This window comes from Hirsutella rhossiliensis (assembly GCF_020360975.1).
Source record: "Hirsutella rhossiliensis strain HR02 chromosome Unknown scaffold00016, whole genome shotgun sequence".
NCBI classification, from domain to species: domain Eukaryota; kingdom Fungi; phylum Ascomycota; class Sordariomycetes; order Hypocreales; family Ophiocordycipitaceae; genus Hirsutella; species Hirsutella rhossiliensis.
The window spans coordinates 1,285,406-1,302,193 of record NW_025408682.1 but is presented as its reverse complement, the minus strand read 5'-3'; the positions used below and the strand labels follow the sequence as shown (position 1 = coordinate 1,302,193).

At 55.7% G+C, this 16,788-nt stretch overlaps 4 protein-coding genes across 4 annotated transcripts; 1 reads left to right on the top strand and 3 right to left on the bottom strand.

Moving 5' to 3' along the window:
• Positions 1 to 2,247: 2,247 nt before the first annotated feature.
• HRG_10680 (transmembrane amino acid transporter protein) lies at positions 2,248 to 4,250 on the bottom strand (the record flags this gene model as incomplete). The annotated part of the gene is made up of 5 exons (XM_044869150.1): positions 2,248 to 2,519; positions 2,574 to 2,926; positions 3,006 to 3,533; positions 3,690 to 3,864; positions 4,136 to 4,250. 5 exons carry the CDS (start codon positions 4,248 to 4,250, stop codon positions 2,248 to 2,250), a joined length of 1,443 nt encoding a protein of 480 aa, XP_044715892.1.
• Positions 4,251 to 8,687: 4,437 nt separating this feature from the next.
• HRG_10679 (galactose-proton symport) lies at positions 8,688 to 9,988 on the bottom strand (the record flags this gene model as incomplete). Its single annotated transcript, XM_044869149.1, has 5 exons — positions 8,688 to 8,851; positions 9,171 to 9,217; positions 9,363 to 9,523; positions 9,585 to 9,653; positions 9,731 to 9,988. The coding sequence occupies 5 exons, from the start codon at positions 9,986 to 9,988 to the stop codon at positions 8,688 to 8,690; spliced, it is 699 nt and encodes a 232-aa protein (XP_044715891.1).
• A 1,037-nt stretch (positions 9,989 to 11,025) lies between these two features.
• HRG_10678 (PIF1-like helicase domain-containing protein) lies at positions 11,026 to 15,531 on the bottom strand (the record flags this gene model as incomplete). Its single annotated transcript, XM_044869148.1, has 11 exons — positions 11,026 to 11,087; positions 11,166 to 11,817; positions 11,886 to 12,401; positions 12,526 to 13,029; positions 13,140 to 13,167; positions 13,238 to 13,279; positions 13,427 to 13,758; positions 13,909 to 14,319; positions 14,400 to 14,502; positions 14,556 to 14,772; positions 14,949 to 15,531. 11 exons carry the CDS (start codon positions 15,529 to 15,531, stop codon positions 11,026 to 11,028), a joined length of 3,450 nt encoding a protein of 1,149 aa, XP_044715890.1.
• Positions 15,532 to 15,838: 307 nt separating this feature from the next.
• On the top strand, positions 15,839 to 16,719 carry HRG_10677 (tc5 transposase DNA-binding domain-containing protein; the record flags this gene model as incomplete). The annotated part of the gene is made up of 4 exons (XM_044869147.1): positions 15,839 to 15,859; positions 15,924 to 16,359; positions 16,413 to 16,525; positions 16,552 to 16,719. The coding sequence occupies 4 exons, from the start codon at positions 15,839 to 15,841 to the stop codon at positions 16,717 to 16,719; spliced, it is 738 nt and encodes a 245-aa protein (XP_044715889.1).
• Between the last annotated feature and the right edge of the window lie 69 nt (positions 16,720 to 16,788).

Below are 16,788 nucleotides of genomic sequence, written 5' to 3'. Positions count from 1 at the left end.
TGCTGCCGTGTTGCTCGCCTGGGTTGCCTGGTGGTAAGCACGGGGGATTACCAGGATCGCAGAGAGACACACGGTAGCTTTTATAATGGCATGCTCGGCCCGTCATACGCGGGCCGGGCCACCTGGTGATCCCGCCAGGCCATGCTTGACCAACCCCTCTTGACAGGGCCCCCGGAACCCTTACGCAGTCCGAAAGGCCGATGATCAACGTTACATAGTTTGCCTTGCCGGTTCGGGGTGCGACCAGAGTGAAGAGCCATACCCGCAGGCTCGCGGGGTGGTTGTGTATCCGCGAGTAGGCATCTGTTCGTGTCTTCACATAACTTCACTGTCATAACTTGGAGACCGCTTGTTTGACGAGCTTCACTGGAAGCTTTTGCAGCTCGATGACGTCGCCCTCGGACGGCGCCAGCGTGAGTAAGAAAAAGGAATTTCACCTTGCGGTGTGCCCGATCAGCCATTAGTCGCGCCCCTTCCTGCCGACGGCCTTTCCTTTTGACTTGGGTCTTGAAGAGTCACCCCATGAAGGTTGACCCAAAAGACCTTCAACGCGGAGGAGTGACTAGGATCCCCCTGCCACTGTATAAGTTGTGCTTATCTGTAGATTTATACAGTCACGCGTTACCCCGCTTGAGAGAAGCTTTGATGCCGGTACAGTAAATCGTAAGTGTGGATTCCCCCTCTTTCAGGGATACGAACGAGTTCAATGAAAATGCCTCAAACATAATAAAGTCAAGCGAAGAAAGCCAACAAGGTACCCAACGAGTGTCACGGACCAACATGTAAGGATAACTTGTGGGCTCAACACCACAGGGTGCGCCTAAGAGGTGAAGGTGACGGAAGCGGTCGAGGGTGACAGGGCACGTCGACGGAGGGGCTAAATGCGGCGGCGGTCAACTTATAAAGACGCACACAGCTCTAGATATCTATTTCCAGCTTATTTTCTAAGAAATCCTAATGGTTATCGAAACTGTAACTCTGTAGTCTGCTTAATAAGGCAACTTCATGAGGATTAGATGAATAAGCCTAAAAGAGAGGCTGGAAGAGAGAGATATAATTAAGCTGCATGTATGCATGTAAAGCTCTCTGTGTGCCCCCTTCTTGGGAAGAATTCTCGCTGGGCCCTACGCCCCGAAGTCCCTGCATGCTACCAATCCCGTGATGTCCGCAATCTAGTTCTGACAAGTGTCGACCTTTACGAGTCAAAGTCAGCCCTATCATCAACTGACAAGCATCCTTGGTGTCTCGATTAAATTGAAGGATTCAGGGTTGATCTGGTCGTCCAGGGGGGTGGGCCCAATCACCGAAATGCATCTTATTCACTTTCTTCGCTTAAATAATGCATACTCGGACCAGGGAGCTCCCGCTTATGAAATGGCATATGACTGGCTGATAATCTCCGATGACTGCCGTTGACGCGAGCTGACACCTTTGCGACGTCCAGTGGCCGCAAACACCCTTGCCACTGTGGCTGGGCAAGCTCTATGAATACGGGTGGCTGCCAAGAGATGCCCTGTCGTTGGCCCGTTTGCGCCGGGGGTAATAATATTTACGCGCAATGCCTTCGCCATTGTCGTCCACTGTCCACCGTTGGAGTAGCATGGAGTCACGGCCCTTGATTAAGACTGCACAAGGGCATCAAAAGACAGGGTGACCCTTAGCGAGAAGCATGAATAATCGCAGAATTCACGTTCAGCAATATACTCGCTAATTTAATCTGGGCTTGTTCAGCGTTGGGGCACCGTCAAAGAGCAAACATCTCCCTCTCGATTTCCCATTGAGCACCCAGCCTCCGAGACGCCTCCCGGGTTACTCTCCTGTTCACTGTGGCGACAGGCGTTTACGGCGTGACTTCTGCTTCAGTTTACAATTGCTGCAGCCTCAAATGCCTGCCTTCAAGGCGCTCGAAGGCAGCCAGATAATGTAACTCTCAAGCTGGTAAAATACCGCTACACCATGCAAAATGAGGGCACCCCCGATAGAGGTGTTACTAACGCGTATTATAGGCCCTTTCTTGTCCTGACAGTCACTTTATCCAAGTTTCTCGCTGGCATGAGCAGCCCATGATGTGTTCTGTCTGCATGTGATGGGCAAGAATAGGCCGCAAGAAGTTTCCCATATATGTGATGCTTGGCCACGCGACGTGACAAGCAAACTGATCTTGATAGAGTTTGAAGAAGTCATAGTACTTTATGAAGAATTAATGCCAGTTTCAATGCTTTTTGCTCTTTTCAGTATATGTACAAATCACAACCCATCGCTTTTGCATTGAAACACTCCCCTCACGGTGCCTGCTTCAAATTCGTCCAGGATGCCCTCCACACTAGCGTACGTGCCTGCGCCCAGGTAGAAAAGGCCAACCGCAATGATAAAGACGTTGATAGCTTGTAGTAGATAATCAGACATTGGGCTCCGAAACCTGCCGATGATGTGGTCGGCGTGACGCATCCGGAAAAAGGCAATACCCCAGAATATTAAGCCGAACCAGCTATTGAAGAGCGAAGATATGACGGACAAGACTAATAAAGTCAGTATATACTTCCAGTATTTTCTGGAACTAGTTTAATACTTACGCGATGAAAAGAAGGGAATAACTTGCGAAATAATAAAAGCTGTAATCCATATAGTGAGCAAGATGCCCGCCCAGCTAGCCCATCCCACGAGAGTGTGATCTTTCGTATGCCGCGTATCCCGGAATAGCCGAAAGAATATGAAACGAGTCGTTACGGAGGCGTATAAACATCCTAGGAAAAGGACAGTCGGCATTAGAAAAGAAAATGAAATCTTCTTGTATAAGTCGTGTAGCGACCCAAACGCCAGTGGAACAATGTATTGATCGCCGGTATAAGCGTAGATGACGACGCCAACAATGCTGAAAGTTATGGTTTCGGCGACTGTGCAGGCCCAAAGCGACTTGGGAAACTCTCTGCAACACTCGTCAGCCACGGACAGGCTGGCACACCTGAGATTTATCCAGAGTGAATAGGTAATTAAGGGAAGCTTACCTTGGGTCTCGCATTTCGGCAATAAAACTCGGCAACGTGATTTGCCCAAAAAATGTAAAACTCATCGCAAGAGACGCCGAGACGCACTGCACAAAAGTCGTACTATGCACTGGCCAAGCCTTAACTGTCGGCTCACCCTTGGTGAGCAGGTCGTAGCCCGGGGGCTTGCCCTGAATACCAGCAAATATTGTGGCAAGAAAGACGGATATAAATGCAAAGAAGGCCGAGGCGGCGCCGAGCCTAGAAAGTACGTCGAATGTGCGCGGTAGGGACACGAGCCAGCCTGCGATGGTGACGACGAGAGCAAACTGGACGGTTCGGCAGCCGCCGATGCTATCGAACTCGGTCATAGTATTGATGTATTGTGCGCCGACGAGGACGTGAATGCCCTGAACAAACGTATTGTTTAGAACAAACATGACTGCGGTAGCCCACCACGCCCACCTCTTGTTCCACAAGAGCATCTGGCCTAAGTCGCACACATCGCGGACCTCGGGATGCCGTAGGCAGAGCTCCCAGAGAATAAGACTGGTATATAATGTAATGGCGGCGATCACAATAGTCAAGATGAGACCCGGCACGAGACCGAGGATGCTATACGCCATGGGAAAACTCATAACGGCGAGAGAGATATACTCGCTGAATAGCAGGCCGGCCATCTTTTGCCAGCTACATGTGCGGTACTGGATGGCTTGGTCCTTTTCCGCGGCGAGCTGCTTTTCCAGGATTGCGGCACCCGAATCGTCACCTTGGTAGATGCTGTCATTCTTGAGCGAATCGGGCAATGGTGTGATGCGAGGGCCGATGATAAAACTCTTGCCGCCAAAGAGACAGGCATACTTGGCCGATTTTTTGGGCTCTAGTTAATGGGCCCTTGGTTTTCCTTATCGGGCCCTTAAAGTGTGGCTAAAATAGTCACATGACTGTCGCGTCCCTTTCCCCGCCAAAACATTAGCCGCCAACTGTGAAAAGCTGTCAATACGGCCTCCGTACTCGTGCACGCCCCCACTTGTGGGTGAGCCAAAGCGAATCCCAAAGTGGAGGCGGGCACGAGTAGTCAATGGTGCATCCAGCTAGAACGCGACAAAGTTGACAACGCGCATACAACGCACGCCAACGTACGAACGCACGAACGCATACCAAGGTGAGGGCATCCCCAACGCACCAACGCCGCACCGATGAAGTCACCTTTCCGCCGCAAGTTCGAGACCTGGCAAGCTGCTGCAGAGAGCGCCGTAGCTGCATTACGGAGCGAGAGCCTAATCAGGGACTGTGTCGTTGTAGCGACGTAGCCTCGGGCATATGTTCCACGAGCCTGTTCAATTGCCTCACTCATTGACATTACATTAAGCACCCTACTTTTAACGGCTCTACGTGAAATGCAGTTATGCTGTCGGGCCTATGACGCCGGCAAATGTGTGCACCGGCGCGCGTGCAAGCAAAGCCGCAAAGTAGGTTTGACAGTCCGCCACACTTTCAGCCACACTTCAAGGGCCCGATAAGGAAAGCCAAGGGCCCATTAACTAGAGCCATTTTTTGTGGCTGGCGTCTTCAACGTCTCGAGAGCTGGAACTCTCGCTGCTAGATCCAGGCGCGAAAAGAGTCTTGCTTGATTTCGTAGAACCCATGGTCGAGTTGTGGCGGCTTGGCTCTCGGAGGACAGAGCGTATTAGTCTCGTTACAATCAAAAGCGTCCGGGAACATGAGCACGTCGATCCACGGATTAGACGCTCTCGCGTCAACAAAAATGGAGCGATAGGAGAAGAGAAGTGGAGAGGGGCTGGTTCAATAAAGATTTCCTCATAGGATTGATTTGAGCAGAGAAAAGCAACCTGCGGTGATGCCAAATGATGCTTTTTATCTTGCACTCATTCCATCAATGCGGCTGCAGCCGTCATTAGCGACAGTCGGAGGCGTTTGATGAAGCGTAAAAGCTCGCCATCGGGGCATCAGGGGGCAACATATATGACAAATTCAGTGTGGGAGGCGGGGGGCCGCCCTTTGCATTTGTCTCGTGCCAGACCCAAGACCGTGTAGATGGATCGAGGCCCGTGTATTGTCTTATTCAGGGATGGAGATTTAATGCCTTTTTGGGGAATAAGTCCAGTTTGGTTAGGGGGCAGCGACACGCGCATAGTTGCCCCAAGCGCTGGGACAGCTTATTTGAAAGAAAATATGCGAGGAAACGGACAAAAGTTTGTTTTTAATTTTAAGAACGCCTAGATATATCCTTGAGGTGCTCTACAAACACATGGGGGGAGCCATAACGCGGCCCTAAGCCAGTTGTCTCGGTGAGTGGCATGCCAGTCAACAGCGGCGTCGAGACTTCATTCCGGAGCCCTGCTCTTAGCAACGCCATCTCGATAAGTCGATTGTCTTACTAGATTTGTCTGATCCCCTATCTTGTCGAGATTTCCGCTATGGATCGGTCTTTCAAAATCTCCCACTTCGGACTTACGGTCATGGTGTCTCACATCAATCAAGGAGGCATTGACGTTGGGCTTGAACTTGTCCGAACAAATGCATGGCTCATGTGGCATTATAAGAATGGCATCTAACGCGTTAGTTGCGGGAGCTCTCGACCTGTGACACAATAAAGAGTCCCGTACTTTGAGCTTTACTTGTGATCTATTGTCAACGATGAAGCGGCTCATCTTGGTAATTGCCCTTGAATAAGATCTCAACGTCACTATTTATCTCGACGCAGGCATGATAGAGGCAGCTTCGCAGGCAACGGGTCCTAGGCCAGCCACTGGCTAGCTGATAAGGTCACGCCAGGTTGCATCCGTCATCATTTTCAATTCGTCACTCCTGAGAAGGCGCGGGGCGAGTAGATTACTGCAGTGCATAGCCATGTGGCAGTCAATCTGCTATCAGAGCATGTCCCGGTACCGGATTTCCTCGTACCAGAGTCGTAATTTGGGGGGACTGCAGCTTGAGGATACGAGCTTAAGTTACGATGCTTCAGACTTTTATCAATATGGACGGCCACTAGGCTGGTGCGTGCACTACATGTCTTTCTATCTTCCGTACCCGTTGGCCCAAAATATGAGCTTTCCACGCCTCCCTCTAAGTAATTTTGCACCGCCAACTTGTATGAATAGCGAGCAGGCAGTTCCATTCACCATGGATTTGGTGAGCCACACAATTCCCAACTACTCGTCTGGTGTGGATTTCAATGATTTGATCGGGTCCTATCTCCTGAGACGGCACTCTGACTGGGTGGGAATGTCTCAGGCCTCTAGATCCCGGCGTCCAGAATACGAAGACGGTTAAAGCTAAGCATTATAAGAAGATTGGCTCTTACAAGGTCTTATCCCAGCGCCATGGCCGGCAGCTATGTCAAGCACCGCATAAAGCACGCATCGGAACACGATCCCTCTACTACCCTTTCAGATAGGGCTATTTCGGGCTTAACCGAAACTATTGCGATGATTGATCAAAGGCGAGGACAAAACGTGGGCACAAGCGGATATGTCCACAAAGAACAGACATTTAATATATAAAAAGTGGTTTGAGTCATTTAATTGAGAGCCTCCATAACCAAGCTGTATAAGTACCAATGAATGCAGGATTCACGAAGGAGTCGAAAGCCAAAGCATGACTGTATAACTGAAGAAGACCGAGTCGACAATGGGGCAAACAGACTATGGTTTATAAGGCGTCGGTATATAAGGAAATGAAAAGACCTTATTAAGCTACTTTCCCTTGTCTTCCTACTCCTTATGCTGATATTTGCTCCCAGACTATATAACCCACAGCCTAGTCGATGCCATTCATTGGTCGACCGACTGTACTCTTTACCTACTTTCGGCCTTTTGGATACCAGCTTTTTATCCATGCATTTATACGCCTTGACTAAGGGACCGACCGCTCTGCCTAATAGACTGTCCAAAAGTGGGGGACTATGGTGTGCCCGCCTAAAAGGGAAAAGGCAACACGATAAGTTCACTTATTAGAGGTATAAAGTCTAACATAGCGTAGCTACCAATCAAATTTCTTCAAGTCTAACAAAATAATACGCTTTATGCTAAATTGATAATTAATCTTTTCGTGCTATAGGCTGAAGCAGAAAGTATATCATTTTAGTTTACTTAGAAGTAAAGATTTGCTCTTATTAGTGTAGTCTTTTATCTATAAGTATCCTCTGACTTACCATGTTGTAAACCTTCCCTTTTAGGTGTATGCACTACTTTCTCGACACTTTTGGTTGGCAGAGTGCGTAGTCCTTTAGCTGAGGCTTGTTTATTTACATTTTCATAAGCCAATAATACCATATCAGCCATGAATACATCCCTATTTGAACGCAGCAAGGGCCATTTACGTCCCCTTCTCTACATAGAGCCAGCTATCCGACCGTCAACGAATCGCCCCTATTTCTGGGGCGAAGGCACATCCAGCGAAGGCCCGGAGCCCAGCTTCCCGATCCATAGAGGATACGCGGAGGCATGCAGTATCATCAAAGACGGCAGTTTAGCGGTGCTTAAGGACCTCTCAAACAGCGCTATACTATCTATCGAACACATCTTTGACTGCCTTCAATCGCCTCAGAAAGGTTCCACGGAAACCCTTGTGGAATTGCGTCTTTCTGAGGACCTCCAGAGGTGGCATGACGAGCAGCACGCTGCCGGACGCGTGTTGCCCAGTAAATCCAACGGTCTTACGGCCTCTTCGCCGGAAGTAGTCCGCCTCCTAGGCGCGGAGAAGTGGCCGAAGCCCCTGGTCACTAACAATGCGCTATTTGGGTCTGGGATGGCGAATATGTTGGCCGGGGCATATGACCCTGAAACTCTATACTCCAACTATTGTACTGACATGGGCTTCTACTATGAGCACAGCTACCACAAAGTCTTCCCAGAGTTTGAGGATTTAATTAGAACGGCGGCGAAGGACGACCACGCAGTGCATACTCAAGGTGGTGCCGAAAGGAAGGCCGCTTCTAAAATCGGCCTGAGGTATATCCAAAGAAAAGTCGCTCTGGAGCAGGCGTACAAAGCAGACGTAGCCTTTAAAACGGCGAGGTTAAATAGGCGGAATGCGCAGATTTTGTTCTTCTTTGAGAGCAGCATCATAGGGCTATCCACCGAGGCAATGGTTCGCGGGTTCGATCCCGCCGCGACATTCAGCGACATGGTTTTTAGCTCGCCCGCAACAGACGTCGTCGACGTGGGCTCGGACCTAAACAACTCGGAGTTGATAAACGCCTTACTGAGCACGGCTGACATTGCAACGACAGGCGTGGTCACTGAGGAGGCCCTACGGAAAGTCTACGATGCATACGCGCACACTGGCGCCAGGATGCTAAGCGAGCGCTGGTCCGAGCCGGCCTCTCGTATGTGCGCCACAACATACTCGTGGCACATCCAGAACGACAGACATAGGTTCCTCCGCCGGGCTTTGCTTGGCTACTCCAAGGCACGCAAGACGGTGGTTGAACTTCGGGAGGCGGACTTCGACGAGGCATTTGACCCTGAGCTACGTGCAACTGGCTTCAGCAGACCGCTACGGGGGCCCTGCAACAGTGGCGATCCCTGTGACCAGGTGAAGGAGCTTCTATGCGTGAGCAGGGAAAGTGACGTGTTGGGCGAGCTCTGGAGGTACCTGATAACTGGTCCGGTGCAATATATATCCGAGGGCGTTGTGTGCTCGGATCTAGAGGATGAGTTGGCTGAGAAGCTTCGGCTAGTTATGGCGCAGGCATATTCGCTTGGGCTTGTCGATCAGATGGCATGGCTCCTTGCTCACGCGGCTCTTCATGCGTGGCAGGTAAATCGGCTCTTTGAAGCCGCCATGTTTGGCAGTCTGCTGGACGATGGGGGTTTGCGGGGTAAGTTGGACAGGAAAGACTACTGAAGTGAGGTGATCTCGGAGTCTTTGGACGGGGTAGGGGATTCCGAGTCGGAGATGCTTCGAATGGAGGAGGCCCTAGGTTTCTTTACTCGTTGTGGTTATGCAAAGCGTACAATATTTCCCTCCGGCATCCAGGCCTGCAACGTTGACATGTTATTTTAGGGTGAGAAAACAATCAAGACTGCGTCCGCTAGTTTAACGTACTGCACTGAGTCGTGCAGCATGGTGGCTTTCAGGCTCATGCATTAACCCTGGTCTGCTGGACAGACGGAGTGTGTGCATCAACAGACGCCTTTGCGCTTCACTGCTACATACCAGTGAGGGGTCTTGGCGGTCTTTTTGTCCCTCTATTGAACGATGACCTGAATGGATTTTTCAGGTCAGCTTTTTAGAAAACTCCCGCCGCTTAGATTCTCGCGTGAACCGCTCTCGAGGCCGGTCATAGGCGTTCAACACGCTGCCTTTATTCCGATGTTGCGTGGACCGCGTCTGTTCCCTTTCGGAGACCTCTCATCAAGCAGTTCTCGAATATGATCATTGAGCTGGACGCCCTTGAGCTGCTCCGAAGTCAAGTGCTTGGCGCCGCTGATGGTTCCCAGGCATGCGGGCTTGTCGCAGTGGCACTCAAAGGTCTGTGCCATGTCCCACTCTGTAGAAGGATAAAAGAACTAGGAGAATAAGAGAGGTAAGCAGAAGGGATTATTTCTGGACGAAGCTAGGGGTTCAGACCGTAAGCTCATCTCCGGTTTCAAGCCCTCGAGGTCCTGCGAGAATGACGTTCCTGGACATATCAAAGATCTGGCAGACGACGCCACTGTTAATGGTTTGGCACTCTCCCAAAGCAGGGTACAAAGCAGCGAAAGTTAAAGGCTCACAAGACTAGGCTCGCAAGAATGGTTGATGTACACCAGGTCGCTGTTGAGGAGCAGGTGAGTGTCCCTTCCTGTCTGCACGGTGGCATAAGTAGCACGCGCTGCTACGGTGCACGGCGGGAAACTAAGTTTAGCAAAGGTCCCGAAGGGCGGCAGCGAGATGTTGGATACGCTTTTGGTCTTGTAGGCGGTATTGCTGACGATGACCTCTTGGATGTCCGGGTGCGAGGGCTGTGGCCAGTGAGGAATGAGCGGCATCATGCTGGTGCTGGTATGCTGGTATGAGGGAGGGCAAATAGTAGTATCAAACAAAGTTCCATTGCATACTGCAGTATGAGGTAGGGGGTGCCGATTTAAATAAGCCGAGTGGGAGCTGTATGGGGTCTGGGCTGCGGAGCCGGGGACTGGGCAAGACCCTCTTTCATCTCTTGCGGCTCATCAAATAAATAAACTTCAGTAAGAGTATGGGGTAATGCATACGTAATACCACTCTGTAGGTTCGATAATCTTGTTGACTCCACCAAAGATTTCACGAGCAAATCCAAGCGGGACAGGCCCTGGTGCACTGGGGGGTCAGATGAAAGGTGTGCCTTGAGGAACGAGGAACGAGTGACGAAAGGTTCTTAGGGTTCCTCCCCGGGGAGAAAAAAAATTCGCCATCGATTTCCCCCCCGCAAATGCCGCCCTCTGATTCGCTGGCGTTCTCGCTTTTGATTCGTCGGTTGTTCTTTTCTCGCTTTTCATTCGTCGATGTTCTCGCTTTTCATTCGTTAATAAATAAAAATAAATAATGCCCTGCCCCTTGCTGCCCTTTTAGTTCCAGCTGCGCAGTTCGCTTCCAACGCCTCCGTAGACCATACGCCGCCGCAGACCACATAGAGGAAGGTGCCCAAGCCGGCCCGGCTTCTAACTCCGCCATAGACCACACGCCTCCACAGACCACCCCCTTCGCCCGTCCTCCTGGCCCTTAACCTACACTCCTTTTACGTCAGAAGTGTGGAAAATGCAGGGCGCCTGCGTTACCTGCGGAGCCAGTCGGCCGCCTCCTGTGTTGTCTGCCTGCTAAGCTCCTCTAGCCGGGCCTGCGCTGCCGTCATCTCCTCAGGCACCCGGTTCCCCACTAGGTCCCGCTCCCGCACCTCTGATACGAGCATGATGCCGTCGAGCGTCGGGCACCGCGACAGCTGCACGTATAGGCTATACGGGTCGCACGACGACGGCACCGCCCTCCCTCGACCGTCGTCATCCTCGCCCCCCGCAGCTCCAGCGCCACGCGCTCTAGCGTCCCGCCCTGCACCTTATAGTCGGTGCAGGCGAAGGCCGCGGCGCACGGCAGGCCCCTCCGGCTGACGTCGTTGCGCTGCCATGGCCGCTTCCGCTGCGCTGTGATCTTGACGCTGATGGGCGTTAGCAGGATCGTCCCGGCAGGCATCCCGACGAAGTGGAAGTCCTTGGTCGTCTCCGAGGCCAGCACGATGCCCGCCGGCGGCCGAAGTGCATGATGAGCTCCGCCGAGACGCGGTGGCCGGGAAGGCGCGGTCGGGGATGACGTCCACCGCCGTGTACCCGGCCCCGTTCACAAGCTTCAGCCCCTGGTGCGTGTTCTGGTTCACGACGACCGGCATGCCTGGCACGAAGAGGAAGACGGCCGGCACCGGGGTCGCGCTGTCGTCGCCCTGGCCTAGCATTAGCACCGCCTCCTCTTCCGTCGGCACGCCGTCCCTCCACTTATGCTCGGAGAGGAAGACGCGCGCCGCCGTCCGCCGCCTCTCCCGGAACGCGAGCGCCGCCTCTAGGTTGAGGTTCCAGCGGTTCCGGTTGAGCGGCGTCACCACCGTCAGGCCCGTCTCCCACGGGATCCGCCTGCCCGGCCGGTAGCATCTCGAGTTGAGCAGCTCTAGGTCCGACCGGTCCTGCTCGCCCCGGCGGATCCGCCCGAGCAGCCGCCGCAGCTCCGGGTCGCCGGCGGCCCGCATCTGCTCGTCTAGCATGACGACCGTCGTGAAGCGCCGCCACAGCGCGTGCGCCTTGTCGTGCTGCCGCCGCTGCTCGGCCGCGAACGCCCCGTCCTCGTCCACGCCACCGCCGCGCTCGGCAGCAGGATCGACCGTTCCTGCACCGGCCGGAACTGGTGGAAGTCGCCGCAGAGGATCACTACCGGGATGCCGCCGAAGTCCCGCGCCGACCCCCGCAGCCGGCAGAGCTGCTCGTTGGCGGCGTGCAGCGTCCGCGCCCCGAGCATGCTGACCTCGTCGATCACCAGCACCTCCTTCTCCTGCCAGTCCATCCGCGACCGGCCGTCGACGAAGCGCTCGCCCTGGCCCGCCAGCCGTACGCCGTCAATGTCCCTCGTCGCCCCTCCCGCCCGGCCGCCCTGGCCGACCGTAAGGCCGCAGGCCGAGTGCAGCGTGATGCCGTTGATCCGCGCTGCCGCCGTCCCCGACGTCGCCGTAACCAGCAGCCGGCTCGATAGGTCCCTCCGGGCGAGCAGCTCGACGAGCGCCTCGATGACGCGCGACTTGCCGGTGCCGCCCTCGCCGCCGATGAATAGGCAGAGCTGGCCACCACCGTCGCCGCCTGCGTCGTCGCCCTGCCGGATTCGGTCGAGTTGCCGGCACACGATTAGGAGGGCGATGGCCTGCTTCTCGTTGAGCGTGAGCTGGCCCGCCAGCCCCTGCCGGCGGCGACGAACGAGCTCGACGGGCCGAGCCGCACGCGCACCCCCGCCGCCGTGCCTGCGTCTGCGTCGCCGTCGGCCGCCGTTACGTCGATGTCGTCCTCGCCGAAGCCCCCATCACCCCGCGAAGGGCCGCGCCGCGGTCGGCCCCGACGCCCGCCGCCGCCCCGCCGCCCTGGATGCCCTGGATCGCCCGCTCCCGCTCCCGCGCCGCGCTCCTCTGCTGCGACTTGATGGCCCGCACCTCTTCTTGCCGCGGCAGTGCCGCCCCGACAGCGCCGAGCCCGGTAGGTTCACCCGCCTGCCTGCCCTCTCGTCCGCCACCACCGTCGCCGCGAGCTCGGCCGCCGACCCGAGCGCCGACTGCTGGAACCGGCAGAGCTGCTGCGTCATCGCTAGCAGCTCTGTTGACTGCGCCGTGACTTGTCCCGCGCTGGCGGCGTTCGGACGACGTCGATGAGCCGAGCCGCGTCGCCCGCCCGCCGGCGCGGTATGCCTCCTCGCCCCCTTCGGCCGCCCCCCTGCCTTCGTCGTCGGCCTGCGGCGCCGTCATACCGCCCTCCTCGGCCGTGGCGGCCCACTGCTTGGCGTCGCGCTTCGCGTCCTCCGCCGACCGCCGGAGGAGCTGCACGTTGTCTGCGAGCCGCGCGACCCTCGGCGCCAGCGACTCCGCGCCCGTGCCCAGATGTTGTTAATGTCGCCTGCCTCCTCGCCGAGGAAGGACTCCCACGGCACGAATAGGGCCAGGTGCTGCACCGCCGCCCTAGATGCTGTTAGCCGATGCCCTAGCTGCTCTGCCTTCCTCTTAGGCGCCCCCGTCTTATAGTACGCACCTCCGGTGGCACGACTCGTCGTCTTCCTCGCTGAACTCCTTGCTGAGGTATCCGTCGACGCATACAGTCGCCCGCAACCCGGCCGCCTAAGCGCCTGCACCCAGCCCTTCCCGACGCCCAGCTCTCCGCGGGTACCTCACCCCAGCCCGCCATACCGTCGGCGCCGCTGCCGTTTTGCTTTAACCTTACAAGCGATGCGTAGTCATAAAGGCAGAGGCCCCGCAAGCTCGCCCCGGTGCCGGTAGGCCTCGACGAGGGATCCTCAGGCCAGCCTCCTCGACGACGACCGTCTCGTCCGGCGCGTCGCCCGTCGCCTCGGCGCCGCTCGCCCGTCGGAGGTGCCGCCACCGGCGGAAGACGGCCCAGTAGAGCTGGTTTGCGTTTATATACGCCCACGCTGAGCCGCTGCTAAACTCCGCCGGGTACCCTAGGAGGTGCGCGATCACCTCGACCTGCGACAGCGGCCGCTCCGTAAAGACTCGATTCGCCGCCTTAAGCAGGAACGTTCTCGTCTTATTCCCCTACGGGGTCCGCCGCCGTCGCTACCCCTTCGGCCCCGCCCTCCCGGCCGGCGTCGCGGTCGGCGCCACTTCTGTTGCCCTCTCCCGTCGGCTCTAGCACAGGAAGGAACTCGGCCGCGGCGGCACACGCTTCCACACCGGGTCCTCTACCTTCGTCGTATAGTTAGTAATATAGTAGATTAGGGCCATGGTCTTGCGCTGCGTCGCGATGAACGAGATGTCGTGGTTGTGTCGTAGCCCCACTGCCATCGCCCTGTTCCACCGGTTCACCATGCTATGCGTCCGCCGGATCTCGAGCACCCCGTCCGCCGTCAGCGCCGTCCTCTCCACCAACCTCCACGGCGCCTTAAACCGGCAGAGGTCCCCCTTCCGCGCCCCCACGCCGAGCGAGTATTTTACGCAGGTCGCGCTATGCGTATGGATCTGCGTCGCGCCCGCGCAGAAGTTGGCCTCCTCGTCGAAGGTGTCCGTGAAGCGCGCGACGTCGTCGAGCCGCGACGATATGTCCGCCGTGGCCGACCGCTCTGCCTGCATGGCACAGTAACCTTCTGCGTCTAGCTCCTGCGGCCTCGGTTCAGCTTAGGCCCCTCAGCCTGCCCCAGATAGGGGCATCGGGGTTTGTGTTAAGGCGGCCGCCTTACCTCAGAGAAGACGCTATCTACGTAGCGGACGATGCGCTCCCGGTACGCCGCCTGCTCCTCCGCGTCCGGGCCGGCGAGCGCGTCGCCAATGCCCGCGTTGCCCCTTAGCCAGAGGAGCCCGTGGATGTGGAGGGCGCCTCGCTCGTTGGTCTCTACCGCCCGTAGTATGCGCCGACGTGGCCGAACACCGACTCCTCCCCGACGTTGACGTAGTGCTCGAAGAAGAGCGTCATCTCCCGGTGGAAGAAGACGGCCGAGCTCATCGGGTCCGATATGGCCAGCCGCGTCCGCTTATACGCGGTCCCTAGGTCACTTAGGAAGGCCTCGGCCTCGTCGGGGTCGCGGCCGCGGTGCGCCGCTAGCCGTAACTTTACTAGGTTCGTAATGTCGTTCGGGTTCAGCGTGAACCAGATAGCCGGCACCCCGTACCTAACGATGAGGATAGTATCTTCTTCCGCATACTAAGGCGGCTCTCCTCGACATTGGCTGCCGGTAGCCGAACACGGAGAGGGACCGGAGGGCTCTTTACCCCGTCGTCGCTAGTCTTACCTGTGGCCTCGAGCTCGGCCCTGGCCGCCTCGAGCCTCTGCGCCGTTAACGACTTTAGTAGGCCCTCGACCCTTGCGAAGTTCTTCCTCGCTACGCCTAGCATGCTGGCCTGGCGGTTCTTAGACCGCACGCCCATGTTAAAGACAAGGAAGGCGAAGATAGGGTGCGTCGCGAACCGGCCGCCGTGACGCCGCAGCACGACGTCGGCCCATGCCTGGAGCTTCATGTTCCGCGTCGACATAAGGCCCTCTGCAACCCGCTCCGCCTGGGCGCCCTGGTTCCCGACGCTGGGCCCGCGCTCTCCCGCGGCGTCCTCGTCGGCGAGCCTCGGCCCGCCTAAGCCAAGGGAACAGGGTCGGAAGGCCTTTGCAAAGAAGGAGGCGTCCGCCGAGTCGGCGAAATCCTCGCCGCGTCGCACCTGTATGTACGGCTCGCCGTCGCCGCCGTCGCCCGCCGCCCCTCTGGCCGCCGTCCCTACCCACGTCCTCGGGCTGGCGCGCGCTCCCTCGGGCCCGACCGCGTCGCGGGCGAAGCGAATCTTCTCGGCGTCGGCCACATCTGGCGCCCCATCTAACGGGAACATGCCGGAAGACGTTACCATGCCCCACCCCCCTTTCGGTAACACCCACCTTTCGGTAGCGCATTAGAAAATATCCCCACCAAAAACCATCAATTTCACTTACACCGATTCCAGCCAGCTTTGAAGATATTCACAAGCCGTCACTTGGAGTAGATAGAGGATTGATTGAATTCTACTTTTCGATGGTTGAATGTTTGTACAGGGTCTGTGGCCTGTGCGTGCCTTGCACGCGAAATTACCATCCAACCCCTAATCTCCTTCCGCCTCCTGACGATGATTCTTCTCGTTATTCCTCCACCACATGACCAAAATGACCTTAAAGCGGCCTCGGGTATTTATACGGAGGATATTATAGCTAATGCGATAATTGATGTCACAAAAACGGCTTGTCGCAGTACCGCGCCGCCCAAAAGTATGACATACCTCAGCAGTCTATTTCCGACAGACTCAAAGGCCAGGTAGCCCTGGCTGATCAGATCCAGCCTCGTCAACTCTTGAGTAAGTCTCAGGAAGCTCGCTTGGTTTCTTGGATCCTCCGCCAAGAGTCTCTCGGCTATGCTCCCTCCCACAGTCAGATCCGCGCATGTGTGGAGGCTCTTATGAAGCAACTGAACAACGAGCGGACAGTGGGGCGCAACTGGGTCTCTAAATTCATCAATCGCCATCCGGACATCAAGAACAAGCGTGGGAGACGTCAGGAAGCAAACCGATTTAATGCTTTTACGCCTCGGGCGGTTCACTGGTTCTTCGATATCAGGGGAAAGGAGTATGGATGGATTAAACCAGAAAATACCGTGAATGTTGACGAAGGCGGTATTATGTCTGGCTTTGGTGAGTATTTGGCTTGTCTTTCATTACTTTTACTAACCAGACTCTTTTGCCAGGTTTGGATAGTCTTGTGGTTGGGAGTGCAGACCCAAAACGGAAGGCCCTTCTGAAAGGGCCACAGTCCCGCAACTGGACCTCATTTATTGAAGCTATCACCGCGAACGGCCATGTCCTTACCCTGGCATTATCTTTAAGGGCAAAGAGCTTCAGAAACAGTGGTTCTTGACGGAATTCGGCAAAATAGCCGACTGGCATTACATAACGTCGCCCAACGGATGGACGGACAACCATGTCGCTATTGAGTGGCTTGAGAGGTCTATTTGCCCCAGACGCGACCAGCCGATGCCTCAGATGCTAGACTGATCATATTAGATGGACATGGAAGTCATGCAACGGTGCGTTTCTTTATCCACCTCTGTAGGAATTACTGTT